The sequence below is a fragment of the Dermacentor andersoni genome, chromosome 1, assembly GCF_023375885.2.
Source record: "Dermacentor andersoni chromosome 1, qqDerAnde1_hic_scaffold, whole genome shotgun sequence".
NCBI lineage: Eukaryota > Metazoa > Arthropoda > Arachnida > Ixodida > Ixodidae > Dermacentor > Dermacentor andersoni.
In genome coordinates this window covers 198,905,427-198,925,482 of record NC_092814.1, presented here as the reverse complement: position 1 = coordinate 198,925,482, position 20,056 = coordinate 198,905,427, and the positions used below count along the sequence as shown (strand labels likewise).

Sequence of the window (20,056 nt, the reverse complement as noted above, 5' to 3'; positions counted from 1 at the left end):
CTCACTTCCCTGTTTACTTCGACAACCTCGAAGCCTTTCTCTCGGCTCATTTTCCATATTGCCTCATTGGCAGCCATTACGGCTCTTTGTACGTGACTGTCAGGCTCACAGGCACCTCCGGCACCCTGCACACCACGATCTGCACCGGAGGGGATAGCTCGCGCAAGTCGTCCACCCCCTTCGCCAAGCGCTGGGCTAGTCCTGGCCCTTTCCTGTTTAGGACGTCATTTAGCCCACCTGCTACTACGACAAGGTTGCGCACGTGGGCATTTTCCGTGAGCTTTTCTTTTGCTCGCTCCATGACAGAACCAACAGAACTCAGAACCCGAATGCGCCTAAAGCCCCTCAATTTTTCAAAAGTAGCGCCATTCTTAGATCTTTCCGCCACCCCGCTCACCCTGGCGCGTCCTCCTCCACGCTTCCTGTCGCCCCAGCCTCCTCCGCTTCCCCATTGGCCAATCTTTGTCACGTGGAAGCAGGCGCCGCGCTTTTGTATATTTTTTCCTTTCGAGCGCGAAGCAGGCGCCGCGCTTTTGTATATTTTTTTCTTTCCAGCGCGCGCCGACCTCCATTGTTGGGCCTGCGCGACGAAAGTACGGCAGGCGGACTGACGGAGTGCATTAGCGTAATATAATGTGTAGGGCCGAGAACTTAATTGCGATGCCATGCTGCTACGCCTTCGGTTGCCGCAACAGACACAGCGAGGGCAAAAAGCTTTTTGCTTTGCCGTCCGGCGGGCGCAACGCAAAAAGAAGTGTGGATTCGCAGGATCGGGCGGGCTGACTTCGAGGAAGTGGCAAAGAACGCGCGGCTTAGTGAAGTATGGGCCACGGCTACTCACAACCTCTTATTTCGAGCCTAGTTCACGCCTTCCGCTTCGAAAAAGTGTGTGTTCATGCTTACACTACAGATTGATAACTAAGAACACGATTGCTGATTTTGAAGCATCAGTCAGCAAAGCGAAATGGTCTGAAATATACGCATTGACGGATCCTGTCAAGGCATTTAATCGCTTTCTCGGCATAATCAAAGACCTTTATTACAAAGCTTTCCCTCTAAGAGCAGCTACAAGAAGCAAGAAATGCAGGAAACCGGTGGGTTGACACTGCGCTTCTAAAACGAATAAAGGAACGCGATAGACTTTTAGCAACTTTTTTAAAGACAAGGCAACCAGAGTACTTAATGAAATACAAAAAGGGTCAGGAATAAATTAGGCCGTGATATAAAGCAAGCTGGCAAGGGAGAGGTATTATGAGAATAAGTTCACTCATATTCTTAATGATCCGAAAAAAGTTAGGAAAACTTTGAATGAGCTGCTTCCAAACAGTGACCGAAATTCTGTTTTTGAGGTTACGGATCAAGGCGTATCTTTCACAGGGACTGCACTGGCCGATAAGTTTAATCAGCATATCTTACAATGTAGCGCATTTGATGCTGATAGGCCAACTTACAGGTCTTATATTCCATGTAGTATGAGCAAGTCGCTATTTCTTGCACCAACAGTTGAGGCTGAAATAAGTAACTTAGTTCTAAAAAGAATTCCACTGCATGTGGTGTGGATGGCATAAAGGCAGAACCAATAAAAGCTGTGGCGCTGCATATTTGTAAAGCAGTGTCACACATATGCAATTTAATTTTGTGTACTGGCACATTCCCCGATGAATTACAAGATTGCACAGGTATTGGTAGTTTTTAAGAGGGGAGACAAGAATGACGTGAACAACTACAGACCAATTTCAGTTCTCCCAATCTTTTCCAATATAGTAGAGCAGGTCATTAACGAAATAATTTTAAATATCTGTAGCCAAAATAATATTATAACAGAAAAGCAATACGGTTTCCGAAAACACCAATGTACTGAAATGGCGATGCTAAAGATACAAGAAAAAATATTAAGTAACTTTGAGGACAAGCTGTACACAATAGGAATATTTCTTGACTTTAAAAATGCATTCGATTCCATTAAACACGATATCTTGTTACAAAAGTTAAATGAGTACATCATTAGGGGAACTGCTCTTAACCTAATTAAAAATTATTTAACCAACCGACTACAGTGCACATACATTTGTCATTCCAAATCAGCAATGGGTGAAATCAAATATGGTGTTCCGTAGGGGCCCATCCTAGGGCCACTTCTGTTTTGATTATACATTAATGACATCACAAACGTGCCTCTAACACCTGACATAATCATGTATGCTGATGACGCTAATATCTTCTTTTCTGGTGGAAACTTGCTTACTCTCGAGCAAGAAGCAAATATTTGGTTCAGTAATTTTTCAGACTGGCTTAGAGCAAGAAAGTTAGAATTAAACACTAAAAAGACAAAACACATTATTTTTTGGCCTCGTAACAAGGGTATTGATGATAGCTTAGTATTACAATTCCGTAATGAAGTCATTATACGTTCTACGTCCCAGAAGTTCCTTGGTGTTATGTTTGAAGAAAATTTAAACTGGTCCGGTCATGTCGGCAATATTAAAACCAGCATTGCAAGATCCATTGGTGTTATTAATAAATTAAAGCATCTATTACCTTCTAGATTAAAAAAACAATTATACTATAGCCTATTGCATTCGCGCCTCCAATATTGTTTGTCTGGTGTACCACAACGAAAACCAACATCCATAGTTTACTAACCTTGCAGAAACGCATGATTCGGGTAATTGAGAATGCGCCCTACAGAAGCCACTCCCCGCTCCGCTTTTCAAGAATTGTATTTTAACAATAGAAAACCTTCTTAACAAAAAAACAGCCATTGTAATATTTAAAGTGGTAAGACTCAATGAAAGCGCCTTTTTTAAAGCATACCTCCCGAATGAACATAAATACAACACAAGGCAATTAACTTACAACAAGGGCAAGAGCCGTACAAATTACGGCATACAAAAGCAGGCATTCATAGTTGCAGATTTTCTGAATCATCACCTGGGCTTACTCACTATAATAAATGAATCACCGTCCCCAAGCACTTAAAAAAAAAAGTGAACATGTATTTGCTGTCACTTCAGGTATAACTGTTCATTATTTTGTACACAAATCGCATTCAGTATTTCTGTTACGTATTTCACGTACTTCTCATTTTTTTTGTGTATGTATCCACTTTGTAACCATGCATGCTTACCCTGTGTGCTTGAGTGTGTTGTGCACTGGGAACGGGTCGGGGAAGGGGACTGATACTTAGGCATTCAAGCCTTTTTGTCAGCCTCTTTGACAGAGATTTCGTTTTTTTTTTTTTGTCAAATAAACATTAATTAATTCATTCATTCAGAGAGGCTGATTGTACTCTGCGGATTTCTCGATGACCTAATTGATGACATGGATGTGATCCATTGTAGAGTATCCCTTCCTGAAACCTGCCTGTTCCCTTGGTTGACTAAAGTCCAGCGTTGCCCATATTCTATTGGAGATTATTTTGGTAAATATTTTATATAATACTGGGAGTAAGCTAATGGGCCTATAATTTTTCCATTGTTTAACGTCTCCCTTTTTGTGGATTAGTATAATGTTTGCATTCTTCCAGTTCTCTGAGACCCTTGAAGTCGATAGACACTTTGTATAGAGAGCCACCAGTTTTTGAAGCATTATGTCTCCACCATCTTTGATTAAATCGACTGGTAGTCCATCTTCTCCTGCCACTTTTCCCCATTTCATGTCTTGCAAGGCCCGTCTAACCCCATCGCTAGTTATAGAAGGAGTCTCTGCAACCTGTTCATTACTGCTTTGAATGGAGGTATCGTGGCTCCTCTGAGTGCTGTATAGGTCAGTATAGAATTCTTCCGCTGCTTTTACTTACCTTCGAAATTGCTGATGATATTACTCTGCTTATCTTTCAGTGTATACATCTTGGTTTGTCCTATGCAAAGTTTCCTTCTCACTGATTTCATGCTGCGTCCATTTTTCGCGGCATCATCAGTCTTTTTCACGTAATTTCGAATGTCCCTTATTTTTCCTTGTTGATCAGTTTTGACAGTTCCTATCTTATCTCTTGAGTTGGGCACTTTCATTCCTTGTCATTTCTTAATTAGGTCACCATCTAATGACACCATGGCAAAGAGCTGTCGGTGTGGCAGTGAGTCAGCAGTGGATCGGAGCTGCAGGGAACTGGCCTGCAAACACAGGCTTCTTCTGCAATACATTACCACACAAGAAAAGAATCCAGATGTCTTGCTCAATTAAGAACTCGACAGCATATCCCCCTTACAGGCTATCCAGTGTATGGTGCTTACACAATGCACACAACATTCGTCAGAAAAGACCTCACTGCCATGATAACTCGCAAAACACTACATAGCACAGCAATCTGCCTGATGCCAAAACACAAATGCAGGGCACAATGTGAATTATTCATAAGAAACGTATACAGCCCTCCTAGGGAGAAACAGCTGCTCACACCTCGTGGAGTTGCACAAAATACTTCTAAAGAAAGTGCCGTACACGACATGATACTAATAGCACAACTTACCTTACTCAATCAGCCCGGCTCCCCTAAGAGACATGGAAACACAGTGGAAAAAGATGGCGGTCATTAAGTATTGTGAAATTGTAAAACCTTAAAATTTCTTTCATCAACAGTTTCAAAAGCAGAGCTCACGTTGGCAAAATAAATTTTAAGTGTTTCACAATTTGACAATGCTTCATTGCACCACCATCTTGTTGCAAATAACAACTGCCCACATAGACATCCTACCGAAAAGTAATAGCTTCCATGCCTAGAATCACTTTTATTGTACAATCAATAATGCAGGCTATCACAGTCAAAATGGATGAATCTCAGCTCCTTTCAAAAGATAGCTTACTCATGATGGGATGCTTTACAACTAATCATAGAGATAACAGTTTGGTTTCTTGATCTTGGCAACTAATCACATGGGTTCAAAGTAAAGGGAAAGGTACCTTTTAGCTCTAAGGCAGTTTTTATGAATGTCCATCAGAAGTGCAAAAAGCAGATGTACTGCAGTGAGGGGAACATACAAAATGCTCAAGGATCATACTCAACATATACTTGCAGCTCTGCCTGGCAGTTAGCAATGTGGGAGACAGAAAATGAGTGCCCCTTGAGGAGGTTGTGTCGTACTAATAGTGATTGTTCTGTGCGCATCGCAAACGCACAGCCGGACTTTTCTTTCAAGAGGGAAGCGAGCCTTCCTTACTTTTATTGCTTTCTGTTTCACTGATCCCCCGCGGACCCCGAGCTGTGCGCGAGAGAAAGGACCCGCTCCCTCCGTTCGGTTCCTGGAAGTGACCCAGTGACGACACTTCGAGGTGTCGGGTGATGTTTCCCGGGCCTGGAGGCAACAGCGGGGATGGAAACCGCGGTTCGAAAAACGCGGGATGGGCAGACTTGCCCCACCGGCCCTAGAGACCGGACCACATTTTTACGGGTCGAAAATTGAACGTTTTGTGTATTTTTAACTTGCTTTTTTGACATTCTTAGTGTAATTAAAGTTTATTTTAAATGTTCAACTGCGTTCGACCCGTTATCTAGCTGGACAGTTGACGCTTTGATCCCGTCAAGTGCGATTCGAGAGGCCAGTATAGTGATCATGACCCTTGTGGTTAGTGAGCTTGCGGTATATTAAGTTACTGCCCTGATAACCCCACCAGCTTTTCTCAATGCACTTTTCTTTCTTGTGGCAGCTGTTAAGGAGCAAGTGGCGTAAGACAAATTAGTCCACCCGTTCTAGCAGTGTACTAGCAGTAACAAAACTACTTGAAGTTAAGAACCAAGACTCATGAAATAAATAAGCTTGTCCAGTGGTGTCATGTTTATTAGGTCACCAGCAAAAAGCTAGGCTGCTTCATAAACATACTTTTGGCAATGTGCACTTAGCTGACATGCAAAACCAGAGCTATATATGAGGGCAAATGAAAGTTTTGCCCCTATTTCCTTTTAGCCAAATTACAGCTGTAAATGCGAATTTAACATATCAATTCCCAGCAGTGGACCTTTCTTGGACCGGCACGGCCTTATCTGCCGGTAGCTCCGGGGCACGGTGCAGCTGTCGGCTGTTGAAGATGGCGGTTGTGCTTCACATGTCCACGGCGTACGAGCAACAAAGTGTGATTCGATTTCTATGGAGCAAGGGACAAATGCCCAAGCAAATCCATACGGAAATGCAGTCCACATATGGGGAAAGGTGTCTCCCTTTGTGAAGTGTGAGGTGATAGCGTTGTCAATAAATCAATAAAGTAAGTTTGCGAAAGGTCGTGAAGACTTGCATGACAATGAGTTTTCGGGGAGGCCACGTGCGTAAGAATTCTACCACGGGGGCATCTCAAATGTAGCGCTGCAATAGGACAAATATCTGAACCAGTGTGTGGACTAGGTGGAGAAAGAGTGTAAGGTACGTAGAATAGTATGTATATATATGTAATTACCTGTATGTACCTTATTTTGGCTAATAAAAAATAGGGGCAATGACTTTCTGATTTGCCCTTGTACTTTGTTGCACACATTATACATGAGACTGAACAAACAGCCTACTATTTGCTTTTAGATTCCTCTACTCCACTGTATTTCATTTATCTTTGCCCTTGCAGCCACTTGGCTGTGGAAGCAAGGGAATTACCCTCAGAAGCATGATGTCCCTTGAAAGTGAGAGAGAACGAGCGAGAGGTCAAGCAAATTGAGCACTAGCACTACTTTGCATATCACTCAGTGGGTCTTGCAACCTAGAGATCTTGCAGCTGTGATAATGAACCTCATGTGCCCCCCCCCCCCCCCCCCCCCTCCCCTAATTGTTCTGTGCCTCTTGCCAAGTATGCAAGCAATTCTACTGGCATGTACAGGGATACACTAAAGTGTGTGCTTTTTGTGTTGCGAACATCAATGGCTGTGTGATGTTTGTCTACTTCTGTACTTGAATTTCCAGAAAATGCTCCGAGCCCCTTATCCGAGTGCTTATCAGTGATAAGGACTGGCACTGCTTCTCACTCGGAAGGACATGAAATAATGTGAGGCATCTGAAGCATCTTGACAAGAGTAAGAATGTTAGCTAATGCCAGACACTGACTTATAGGTTTTTGCAATGCTACTGTGATGTTCACCAAGCAGAAGCACCCCAGTATCAATAAACAGAAGCCAATGGTACAAAATACAACCAAGCTGCTTCATTAATCTCAGACATACAAAAATCTCACTCACAAAACTAACCAGCATTAAAACAAAGCTGGTGGTTAATCCTGACATTAAATGATTACAAACAGCAACACATTCAAGTTTAACTATAGCAAAAAAGTACTACATAAACCACTGTATTAAGCTAATTTATATGTGCATGTGTCAAGAAATACTCTTGTTGTAATGATATACATGAACAATCTGCCAATGATAATATTTACTTCTATTTTTTAATAAGTAAGAACATTGCGTTCTGTCGCATAGATTAAAATCAGCACACATGGGCCTGGAGCTGACTTGATTGTACAGCAAGACTGATCAACAGTGTTCACAGCAAACCTTTTCTTGAATATAGGTATATGCTTATGCACATAACCTTTAACTATTTTTCATACATTTCAAAAGTCAACAAATAAATCTACACTTGAAAAAAAAGAAAAAATAGGTGCTTGCACAATACTTCTGGCATTTGATTAACACTCTCTGAACGAGAACACAAACAAAATCTTGTGGCACTTTTGCACTTGCAATTACATGGTCACATTGTGTCCATCCACAAAACACAAAAGTAATAAAAAATTACTTGTGTGAAATAAACTAGTGACTTGCGTTATATATGGACTTCTAGCATGCTTAGTCACCAAGCATTGCCAAACGATGCACTGAAGTATTCATACTAACTTTAATAACCAGGCTGCCAAAAATAGGCACTGATAGGGTACATTGAAGCAAGCCAAATATGAGCATAAACGAAGGAAAGAAATGAGGAATTGGAAGAAACACCCCCCCAAACGGGTGTTTACTTCTCTGTATACAGTTCATACAGTCTTGTTTACCGCTTGTGGTATTTTAAACTATGCTCAACGGCTTTTTCCTATGTACTGCAATGGTGTCGCACAAAACAAGGTAAGCGTAAACCTAGTTTGACTTCAGTGAATTTCATATCCTGAAAAGCTGGGGGGGGGGGATGCAGCCAGTAAATATTGCTTTGCTTTTAACACTCCACGACTTGCACTGATCCCTTCAAAAATGTTATTTGATGTGCATTTGCTACTGATGTCAATTAGGGCTGCTAAGATGCCTCAATTGATTTGTCATTTAATCATACTTAAAACCACCATGCACTGTTCAATAGTATGGTGAGGACAGCAACTATTGTGTTTTAGCTAACCAACGGATATGGAAAATACAATGATTTGCAAATAAACAACAAATGACTGATAATACTGCACACAATATGATGGTTATTTAAAATAGCTGACACTTCTGAACAAGCTTTCAACCCAACACGGGCGCACCTTGTTGCATTCCTTTACTGGTGCCTGCAAACCTATGGCACTAATTTCAGTCTTATTGTGAGCACAGCCTTGGTATACCAGAAAAGATGCAAAATATGAGAAAGGCTTAGGTTTCCATGCTAGTTGCTTGTGATGCTGCGAGACTTTAACAGTGTCCATCAATAAACAAGGATTACATTGCATACTGAAGGAATAAAAAAATAAACCAAGTTTTGAGAAATTGTTAAAAAAGATGGCCCAAGCATGTGAAAATACTTTGAAGCACGTGAAATACTTTAATACTTCATATTAATGTACTGGCGTAGCGATTTGAATGGAAAACCCAAGGAGAAACTTTACTCTTCATTTCATCTACTGAAAACCAACCTCTTTTCCTCCAAATGAATGCAAATCAAGTCTTGAAAAGTGTTTCACCTGACTAAACTGACGTGGCTCTTTAGTGTCCCTTTAGTGCTCTTTCAGTAGGCCATTGTCTCACCGACATGTGCGCTTGATTGTTATTTTTGTTGCAAAACATGCCACCCAAGGCTGCTTTTAGAAGATTGAACACGCAATTATTTCTTTCAACCATTTCTAGGTTGCTAGGTGAATTTTACATAACATTATGCACAGCTATAAATAAATAATTGTTTGGATGAATGAAACGAAAATTGGCAACGATTCCGAAATCAGCTGCCTCAAGGCCCTTCTCCAGCCAAGAAATCTTTTCTCTTGTCCACAGACCTGGCCCGGTGTCTTTTCAAAAATGAAAGGAAAGATGCTATTTATTTGGACTCCATAAGTGGATTCTGCCTCTTTACAGCTCGGAGTTTGAACAGTCCTTGTCTTTTTTAACCACTCCATGAAGAGGAGGGATGATGAAGGACAGGTTTAGCAGAGCTAGATCTTTCTAGACTTCAGTGCTTGTATCATACAGGGCTAATTTTTTTTTGCTATGTATGCCTTATGGTAAATTTCCCAAATTAAAAAAAAAAAATGATCAAAAAACAATTCTCAGTTCACAGCATTAACCAGTGCCTTTGTACTCATGCATGCCTCCTATCCACAAGTGCCCATTGCTTCAGGAATGTCCTCGATAGGAATGAAGCCTTGCAGGACAGTTGGCTTGGAGAATCCAATGAATCATTCAAATGAAGACTGACGCTGAATTAATGATGGAGTAAAAGATACTTTGGCTGAAATATTTCTTGACTTGCACTCCAAAATTTTCTATAGAGATTCACAGGATAATTATGCACATAATGCCTCGCATCATTTTTGATAGAGGCCTCAAACATAGCTGCACCGTATGGGCACATTATGGGAGTCAATGTACTCCAAGGTTCTTAAACACTATCAACTGGAAGGATTTGTGCTACCACTACATGGGAAAGCTAAATGCCACTTAAGTGTTTGAATAATCTGACACCAAATTCTTGCAGCACAATAATTGCCAGCGACAATTCTGCATCTCTGAAAGCAACCAGCTACAAAAATGAATCTAAAAAGTTTAAAGTGTATGTTATTGCTGTGCAGTGCTTTTTTAAAGATATATTCAGAGTACCAAAGTTAATTTTCATATTTTTATGCTTCTTTTATGCACTTGTGCAGTTTCCATGGATTAGGCTTAGTTTTGTTATTGGGCTATGGCAACAATGATCATGACTGCAGTATTTGCATAACAGTGTGAACGCCACACTCTTGGGGTCCTGGACTGAGGTCTCCAACCACGACTGAGGCCTCCCATCGGGGAGTGCCCCAGTGCAATTTTGTACCATTAAAGTCTCTCTCTCGCTCTCTCTCTTCATGCAAGAAAATAAAATAGATAAGTTATTTGTTATTATTCTCCCCAAATTCTTCATTTGCAGCATGTTAGTGTAAGATCCATTATATTTGTCCTACACTTCATGACTAGTTCATGGCTGTTAAGCGCATGTTTCATGTTCACATAGAATCAGCCCGGCAACTCCTGCATGAGTGCTGCACTACCTCTGCTGTAAGTGCAGGGAATTCTGTCAACTGATTTTGCACAAAGAATTCAACAGGTCAAATGAACAAGTGCAGCTCCTTAACTAGTTCAGGAAGCATAGACAAACTGAAAGCTTGTAGTGTCAACATGTTAAGACAAGGATGTAGGAGTATACTGCTTGAATGCCTCCCAGGTCTCAATAGACTTCCATGCGATTCTCTCTACTCCTTACTATTGATTTGATGGCCATTGAAGCTCTGTAGCAGTACTCACTTTGTCATTGAGTCTATAGACAGGTTCAAGGGCCTTTGAAATGCCTTTGCGACACTGTATTATGTTTATCAGCCAAGGAGCTGAATGTTTGATGAACAAGAGACTTTAGCATTACGCGAATCTATTTTACGCGACAGGTATCGGTGCATACAATAAGATCCATGTGTTGACTTATAAAGTGCTTATACTCAAACAAATGACCTTCCTGGCATTCCTTTCTGTACTGTACAACTACTGACGCTTGCGTAGCTTTCTTGCATACCATTCCATACCAAGTGGCCTGCAGGATACGTTTCTGCATGCAAATTGCATGTGGCGGTATTGGATGGGTGAAGTTGCTAATGCAGGCCCGTGCATTCTCATGTCACCTTCTGACCCAATTTTTGCAAAAATAGTAAATAAATAAATAAAACCACCTTAATGGGAATATTAAAATTCATGGGCTTCTTTCACCAAGCACTGGTTGCCTAAACCAACCAATTGTCGCAACACGATGATGGGCTATCTTGAATAAGCCTATAGTTGTGGATTGATTGATAAATGCCGGGTATTGCTGCCTGAATAATAACCATTTGTGGCATCTTCATGCAGGAAACAAATTATTGTCAATAAGGTGCTTCGTTTTCACTAACACCATCTTCTGCAGCAAGCATCTGAAGCTGCAGTGATACTGCCCGTCTCAGCTGCTGCATTGCTTTGCACTGCACCTGCATTTGATTGGGCCAGGGGTTGCATGCCATGCAAGGGTGGATGAGGCCCATCAGGACTAATGCAGGTGATGAATGTAGGTAGTGAAGCCTCAGTTTTGTGCTTGATGCTAACATATGTGTTGATGTTAGTTTTTTTTTTTTTTTTCATGGGACTGAAGATATGTGCGCTCAAACATAGCACTTCCAGCATAAACTCTGATTAGGTATCTCACTGCACACACTCAAATAGATCTTCATTATCGATTTCATTTCATAATCTTGCAGCACATGCTTTTTGCTTTTCCGACACAATTACAGGCTCTCTGTAGTATAATGACAACACAGTAAGAGCTCTACTTGGTGTTTTTCAGAGGCAGGTGCCTAAGCACCCCTATACATAAAATTACAATTCCTACCCTGTCAGATTTAATAACTTCTCATGTGTTACTTTTCTGTAGTGTGCAAGTCTTATGCTGAAAAGCAGTTCTATCATGGACATAAGTTTAGAGATGGCGGGAGCTTTAAAACATCAGAATTTTCTATCTGCCTCGGCAAGCAGCCTGATGCTCAGAGCTACATGGCAGTAGTTGCAGACAGGGTTGAAGAACAGTACACCTGAGAATGCTTTACAGGCCATGCACTGGCTGTAGTAGCCAATAAAAGCTTTGAAAGCATCTCATGACTGAAAAAAAAAAAATTACACAAGCCAGCATGTTGATAACACAGGCACACTATTAACACAGATTCAGTATAAGATTATGTGCATCATATGGAGTGCCTAAAAGCTATTCCCAAGTTAAAAGCATGCGGCTGAAGCCACCTTTAACGCCAATCGAATATTGGTAGCTGGCAGCAGCCACAAGGAAAATGTATTGAGTGCTTTGAGCATGAACGTGACGACACCAAAGCAGATTACTGGCTTTGCTCATTTTAATGTGCTATGAATACCAACACGCACGTAACTTCCCTGCAGACAAAAGTGAAAATGTGGTCGGTGCATAGATTGAAATGCACACACCACTTTTGTGCCGCGAGCATTTTCATCAATGTAAAGTACTACTATCAGTAGACCAAGCTGCGTGCTTCAACAATTCAGATTGCTCGATAGGCTATACACAACTTACTCAGGTTTTAGCAGCCAAGGTGTTAATTACATGTAGAGGAATAACACAACATATCACTCATTTACTACTGCCAGACAATTAAGGAGGCATTGCATCCTGGCATTTTACCATTCCTGCAGAGTGCTAAATACTAGGAAAGCTGCATTGTTCCATGTTTGCTTACTTAAAATAAGCACATAAGCTTGCTTACTTTAAGTTATAAGCATCCTCGTTTCTCAACATATGATAATTTATATCACATGCATAATGCAAACTTTACACCATAAAAGAATACTCTCTGCCCACGTGCTCCAAGCCCTGTATTGAGGTGAACACAAAATGTTAAATAACACAATTTGCTTATAATTTGCTACAATGTAAACTTGTGTCACTAGAACCATGGTCACTCCTTCTTGCACTTGACATGCTGAGAAAGCATACATAGCAACCTCTGCCACTCAAACTAATCTGTTATCATCCCAGATGCCATGACACCACAACCTAGCCCAAGTGGTAGAGTTCTCATCATGACAATTTTCTGGGTAAACACACAAGAAGAGTGGGATAAGTCAGTACAATCAGTACAAGTATGAAGTTGAAAGTGTTAGTTGATGCAATGAAAAATTATCTTTTTGCTGCAACGCGTCCAGATGTGTAAATGTGGACATCCAGCAACTTGCAGCCTTTTTTTTACCATTTGGAAGCACACAACCCACACCACTAAGGTTCATAACATGTGGTCGAACCTAGTAGCATGCAGCACTGAGATGGCACAAATCAATCTATGCCAAATGCAACCTACTCGCTAAGGAAAGCAATAAGCTAGCCCTTTCCACTTAGCAGGACACAACTCAAACACCTTGTTTTCACAGCCACTACCCACGTTGGTGTGCCTTGCAATGCCACTACAGTGCCATGCCTGCATTACGTCAACTGTACACAGCTCTTGAGCTAACATGTGTGGTCTGATTCAGGATAATGTCCTATTGCTTCAGTAACTCATGTCACTTAATGTAATTATGTTATTCTTTGGTGTTAAATTGCACATAAGCGCAAGGAGATATTAGCCCATTCCTGAACTCTAGTAAACTATGCCCGCCACCTATAACAATTCAATGCGCCCTTTTATTAACCCCCTGCTCTCCAAGAATGAGTATGTGCCTCATCTATATCATGGCTAAATTTAGTTTAAGCAGTTCCCTGTGAGTCATCTTTGAATATGTGAAAACTGTTGCATCATATAAATGTGCTATAAGATCCATCAAGCAAAGCCAACTTCATTTAATATTTTTGACACTTTGAGGGGACACACAAGCAAACCACTCTAGCTGATGTTATTGTAAAAGTGCAACTTTAGTTGTAGACCTTACATTTTTTTTTGTCAGGTAATGTCATTTGAGCTACTTGGACTAAGCTGCAAAAGTAAGACACTTTCACAGCTCTTTACACACAACTACAAACTTGAAAAAGCTGTAGCCATAAAATCTTGCACCTGCTGGGAAAATGCCCCTTTTACTCACAGGTCTTATAACTTTCTTTTTCAAACAAAGGCAGTCATATGTATATGCACAAAACTGTTGACATATATGACTGTTAACTGCCACTACAGATGACAGCATATCAAAGCTATTTTTGAGCTCTGTACTCTATAAATTGTCTTGCCAGTGAAAAGCTCAAAGTGCATGCCATAAATCATTTCTCCTTTACTATAAAGAAGACAAGGAGGAGTCGTTAGGCACAGCTGGGCCTTGCTTTCTTCTTTTCCCCCTCTGCCTTAAGCCACCAAATTAGGTGCACTAAGGAAGTTCAATCCAGCAGTGTGAGCTTCAGTAGTCCATTGTCTTGATGAACTCAATAGCAGCACAAAACTGGGTCCACCAGTACGCAGCCTCGCCCTGGCAGCACCGAGTGGCACGCTGAAAGGTCTCCACAAACTGGACGGTAGAGAGCAGGTGCGGTGGGTTTGCACGAATGAGCACGAAGACAAGCACGGGCACAAGGTCATCAGCTGCTGCTGGTGCACCTGCAGCAGCTGATAGCAGACTGGCAAGTGAGGCACAGCAAGCCGCCACACAGGCCACTTTGTCCTGTGGGCTTTTGTGGGCTGCCAGGGCCCCTAGCTGAGCTTGAGCACTGGGCCAGGGGCTCTCAGCATGATAGGCCCGTGGGATGCGCAGATCTCGGTGCTCCACGGTGACAACTCGTGACAGCTTCTGTATGTGTTGGTGCAACACCCTGGAGATAAAGAAGAATAGAATTGCTCTAGACATTTCTAGCGTAGCATCTCCATGAGCCATACAGCCAGTTTTTACAAGTAGTTTTATTTTTGCGGCACTAGAGAATTTTCTTGTCTTAATGTTTCTGGTCTCTAGCCTCTCTATGCCATTCTTTGTGCAGTCAGCAACAAATGAAATATAGTAATTGCAATGTGCGTTCTCTGGCAGATTCTATACTTTGGTGAAATGTGCATGGTTTACACAACTGCAGGAACACGTACCAGGTGTTTCATATAACTTGAAACAAGCTTTAAAAAATGTAGTACATATTAGGCTCTGGAGACCAGCAGCAAATGGTTTTTAGCTGCCCTCAGTTACTCAGATAATGTTTGAAGTGCAATTAGATAATTAGCTAAGTTCAATCATGCAAAATTTTCAATATTTGTTTTAGGGCTTAACTTTGAGTTTAAAAGTTGTAGATTGTGCTCAGAAACACACAGTGAAGTTATTTTCATGATGTTGTCTTTTACGTGGTTGTTTCTTCTGGACTCTGAAGAAAGTCCACAAGATATGAAAAACGACACTGCACACTTGCACGTCTGATTTTCCATGCTCTCAGTTGTGTTTCCAAGAAACAAAGCTTGCATGCCCAGTGTGAAAGAAGCAGATGAGCATGTTTTGATCTGCTTTCAGCACAAGCCATTACTCATTTTAAACCGTGGCCCATTTCCATCTTCGTAACAATGGTGCTGACATGGCTGCCTGGACACTGTGGCCGATCACTTCTTTTAGAGTGCAGCTCTTAGGTGCCTGTTCTTGGGTTGAGCGTCGGTGTCGGCATAGCCACACAAACACGCGCATGCCACTGTTCGTGCATTCGTTGTCATCTTTTACCACAGCTGGCTTGTTGGCGCCCCTCAGTGTAACCGCACGAGCGCGCTCGTGCCACTACTCATGCATTCATTGTCATCGTTTTCTGTCACAGCTGGCTCCGATGCCACTCATCATGTCAGCGTTGCCATACTGCCTCTCCCTTTGCAAAGGCTCAGACGACACTGACCCACTGCCAGCCAGTGCAGTGATTTCGGTTGGAAATTATTTGCCTCAATATCGTTCATGCCTTCGTTGTTGTCTTCTTCCACAGCTGCTTCCGATGCTGCTCATCATGCCAGCGATCCCATACTCGCCCTCCCTCTGGGAAGGTGCGAACGGCACTGGCCCATTGCCAGTCGGTGCAGTCATTTCAGTCTCCTACTCCTTGCCTCAGTATATCGGAGAATAAAAACACGTCTAAAGCTGCGCTAAAATTTTGCATTAGGGAGTATCGTAATTGTCGGACGTTTTTTACAACAGACGTGAGGCCTTCATTCTTTGGAAGCATGATTGAGAGTGCTATAACAGTATTTTTTTTTTTTTTTTCAGTTTGCAAGCTTTCTTCAGACCCATAAAAAGGAACAATGTAAAAGATGACATCATAGAAACAACTTCATTCAGTGCCTTTGAGCACGCTCTAAAAATTTTCTCGCGAAAATAGAGGGGGGGTGCTTAGAATTGCGGGGTGCTTAGAATCGCGAAAATACGGTACTTAAGAAGGATGTTGCTTTCACATGGGGCCTTGCCCAAACGAAAGCCTTCTTCGCCCTTTTACATTTGCTCACTACTCCCCATTACAATCCATCTGCTGCCACTGAACTTCACACGGACGCCAGTGGCCATGGAATTGGGGCTGTACTTGTTCAATGGCAACGTAATGCAGAACACATAATTGCATACACCAGCCACATCCTGTCACCCGCCGAGAGGAATTTTTCAATTACCGAATGTGAGTGCCTGGCGTTAGTTTGGGCAGTTGCCAAATTCCACCCCTACTTGTACGGCCGTACATTTTCCGTGGTTACCAATCACTATGCCTTGTGCTGGCTCTCCTCACTTAAAGACCCCACTGGGCGATTGGGTATATAGGCGCTACAGCTCCAAGAATATTCCTTTCCGGTTTTATACAACTCAGGCCATTTGCACAGGGACACCTACTACCTCTCCAGTCATCCTGCCGACGACCCTGAATATGATGCACATAACACCCGACTCTTGCGTCCTGTCCATTTCTGATCTGCACAACAGCCACACTGAACAATGGCATGATGACTGCTTGCGTGTTCCCATTGATCGTGTCAATTCTGGACATTTGGAGCCCACACTGCGCATGTTCGTGCTCCGCCACAACATTCTCTACCGTCGCAGCTTAAGCCCTGAAGGACTAGAATATTTACTTGTACCATGCCATCTCCGCACGTCAGTTCTTGAGCAGCTGCATGATGCTTCTACTGTAGGCCACCTCGGCGTTTCGCCTACTTATGACTGCATACGGCGCCGCTTCTACTGGCCACGCCTGTACCGCTCTGTGCACCGCTAGGTTGCAGCTTGTGCGCTCTGTCAGCGCCACAAGAAACCTGCTGTGCTGCCCGCTGGATGCCTTCACCCCATCGATGTGCCCTAAGAACCATTCTTTCGCGTCGGTCTCAATCTTCTCGGCCCTTTTCCGACGTCGAAATCTGGAAATAGTGGGTCATTGTCGCGACTAATTACGCGACCCGGGATGCGATCACGCGAGCTTTGCGCACAAGCTGTGCAAATGAGGTGGCAGATTTTCTTTTACATGATGCCGCACCTTTGTGTGACTAGTAATTGAAGACTTACTTTGCTCTTGATCTGCCGAGCACAATCTTTCCACCGCCTACCACCCGCAGACAAATGGACTGATGAAGTGGCTCAATTGCACATCTAAATGTTGTCTATGTAGGTTTCTGACGACCACAGTGATTGGGACAGCATGTTACCCTTCGTGACCTTCACCTATAATTCGTCCCCTCATGAGACTGCTGGCTTTTCACCCTTTTACCTTCTTTTCGGCTGCCACGTTTCTTTGCCCTTTGACACACTGCTTCGTTCCTCGACGAACACTCCCACTGAATAAGCTCAAAACGTCTTCCCCTGGGCTCATACGGCATGCCAGATTGCCAGCTTCCGGCTGACTGAGTCTCAGGCCGTGCAGAAGATCCAGTGCAACAGCCGACATCCTGGCTCCATTGTCCTCCTATGGACACCATGTCACCATGTCAGCTTGTCTGAAAAGTTGCTGCCATGCTACCTAGGGCCCTACACGATATTGCGTCAGCTTGGCGGTGTGAACTGCGAGATCGCTCCGCTGGACTCGCGTGGCCCCACGGACGTTGTGCATGTGTCCCGGCTGAAGCCTTACTTTGCTGCGAGTTCACCTCCCTTATAGCTCGCGCCAAGACGGCGCCTTTCCTGGCGGGGGTTATGCTATGGCGCAACCAAGAATGGCACTAGTCAGAAGACGACGATTTGACGTGTGAAGGTGAAACCAGCCTCGACAACCATCTTGTTTATGCACCGTCATCTCTCTTGTAAATATTGTAAATACATCTCTATATGTGACTTCTGCAACGTAACGATACGAAGGGCTGTTTGAATCTGTGAAAAGCTTGATAGCGTATTGAATGTCACATGTTGGAAGAAAGAACTTTGAATATGTGCACTGTATTTTCTGGCTATAGAAGTTTAGCCAGAAGAGTCATCTGTACTACAGTACAACTACAGTACCAAAATGGAAATTCAGCAGGCTTCATTGTTTTTATGAAAATGACTACTCTATAGATACCTACAATATGAAAGTTGGGAAAGTGCAGATTATTGCCTCACCACTGCTGAAGTGGCAGACAGCTTCCAAACATAACTGGAATTAGCTTTCAGCTGTGGCACCTGCAGCACGTAATCTTGCTGATAATGGGGAAGATGGAGGATGAGGCAGCGGGCAAGGCATATATATATATATATATATCAATTAATGCAGAATGCCAAGATAAAGTTGTTTAAGGCATGCAGTGTTCATTAAACCTGTACGGTAGTCAGGTTCAATGGCATAATAACATTACTACTGCGTTTTTGGGTTTGCAGATGGGAGGGCTGGCAAGGCATCAGTTTTATTTTTATTGCGATAGCAATTATATGAACACTCCAGGCACATTTCTGCTGTCGGCGTGGGTGTGAACGTCGCTGTGAGGTTCCGCATGAAGTCCACGGGTAATAAAATCGTTGCCGCGTGCTGTATGCTGTATGTGCAAGTGAAAGCGTGCAAGGATAAGCCGGCGATCATGGCTTAATCTTGCGCACGCAACGACGGAAAGCGGAGGCAAAGCACGCCGCCTTCCGTCACGTGCAAGGCTTCAGGCGGAGGGTAGGGAGGGGGGCGCACTTTACTCCGAGCGGTCAGGGCGACCGCGCGTGCCTGGTGGGGCTGCTGTATTTTGAAATTCATCTGCGATGGGTACAGAGTCCGTGCTACACTGTCTTTATGTGGCCTACTTCGCGTTGATGCATGCAGCTGCACGAACCTCAATTTGCTCGCTGCTGCTGCCGCATTTCCTCACTGTAGTGTTTTAACAGCGAGTATCCGCAGTCATCGAGTGAAATGTGTTCATGTTGGCTTGTGTGCGCATGACACCATGCTTGTTAATTTAGTTAGTATGCCTATGTTTACAAGTCTATACGGCCGACAAAACTACTATCCTTACTTAGTACAGCTGTCTGCTAAATTACTATTGCAATCGATGCTTCGCCTTTCGGGCGAAACTGTGACTTTTTTTTACAAGAGTGGACTTAAAAGTGCAAGGTAACAAAACATTTTTCAAATAATTAAAAAATGTTAAATAGGCTATCTGAAGCTTTCCGCTATTCATATATAAAACAACATCAGCACAATTTATCCTGATATTAGCTGTTCTTTTGAAATGAAATGAATTAGTGTATACGCTAGATTAATAAGCTAGAGGCTTCTCGAGTTTCACTGAATATATATGTGTATAAAGTAGGACAATGCACCACTGGTTACTTACTGATCTCTGAGGACATCTCCATCTCCATTGGGGTACAATGCATGAACATATATTTGACTCATGATAGCTCTTTCGATTGTGTGCTGAGCAAGGTTTATCTGGATGTCACTGGCCACTGCAAGCACAAGACAACAATATAAAAAAATCACCTGAGCACAGTAATACTCTGACAGTAGAGACATCAACACGAAAATCAGAATAAAAATAAGGCATACGCAAGTACAAATAAAGAATAACACAATCATGCTTGTTTGCACTATGGCTTTATGACAGGATTCAGTGTCCTTGTGCTTTTGAGTTGTCAATTAATTTGCCCTTGCACTGTGATCTGCTAGCTTTCTGGTTAGCTCAGATGGTAGAGCGACCGGCTCGGAAAGGCGTTGGTACCATGTTCAAATCCTGGGCCAGGACGCATTTTTCTTAAACTATGAAGCTTTGTTTCCAAGAAACCCGTGTGAGTTTCCTTTGTAGCTGCATGCTACATACA

General features: G+C 42.7%; 1 protein-coding gene and 1 long non-coding RNA gene across 2 annotated transcripts in view; one reads left to right on the top strand and one right to left on the bottom strand.

Moving 5' to 3' along the window:
• LOC129380842 (uncharacterized) overlaps positions 1-20,056 on the top strand; it is a 45,741-nt gene that overhangs the window by 18,746 nt on the left and 6,939 nt on the right. The window lies entirely within an intron of this gene.
• Gapvd1 (GTPase activating protein and VPS9 domains 1) overlaps positions 7,095-20,056 on the bottom strand; it is a 189,215-nt gene continuing 176,253 nt past the window's right edge. Inside the window, exons 19-20 of the mRNA XM_055062940.2 lie at positions 19,570-19,684; positions 7,095-14,672 (exon numbers count right to left, since the gene is read on the bottom strand). Coding sequence (XP_054918915.2) covers positions 14,264-14,672; positions 19,570-19,684 — 524 coding nt within the window. The 3' untranslated portion in view covers positions 7,095-14,263. The remainder of the gene's footprint in view (positions 14,673-19,569; positions 19,685-20,056) is intronic.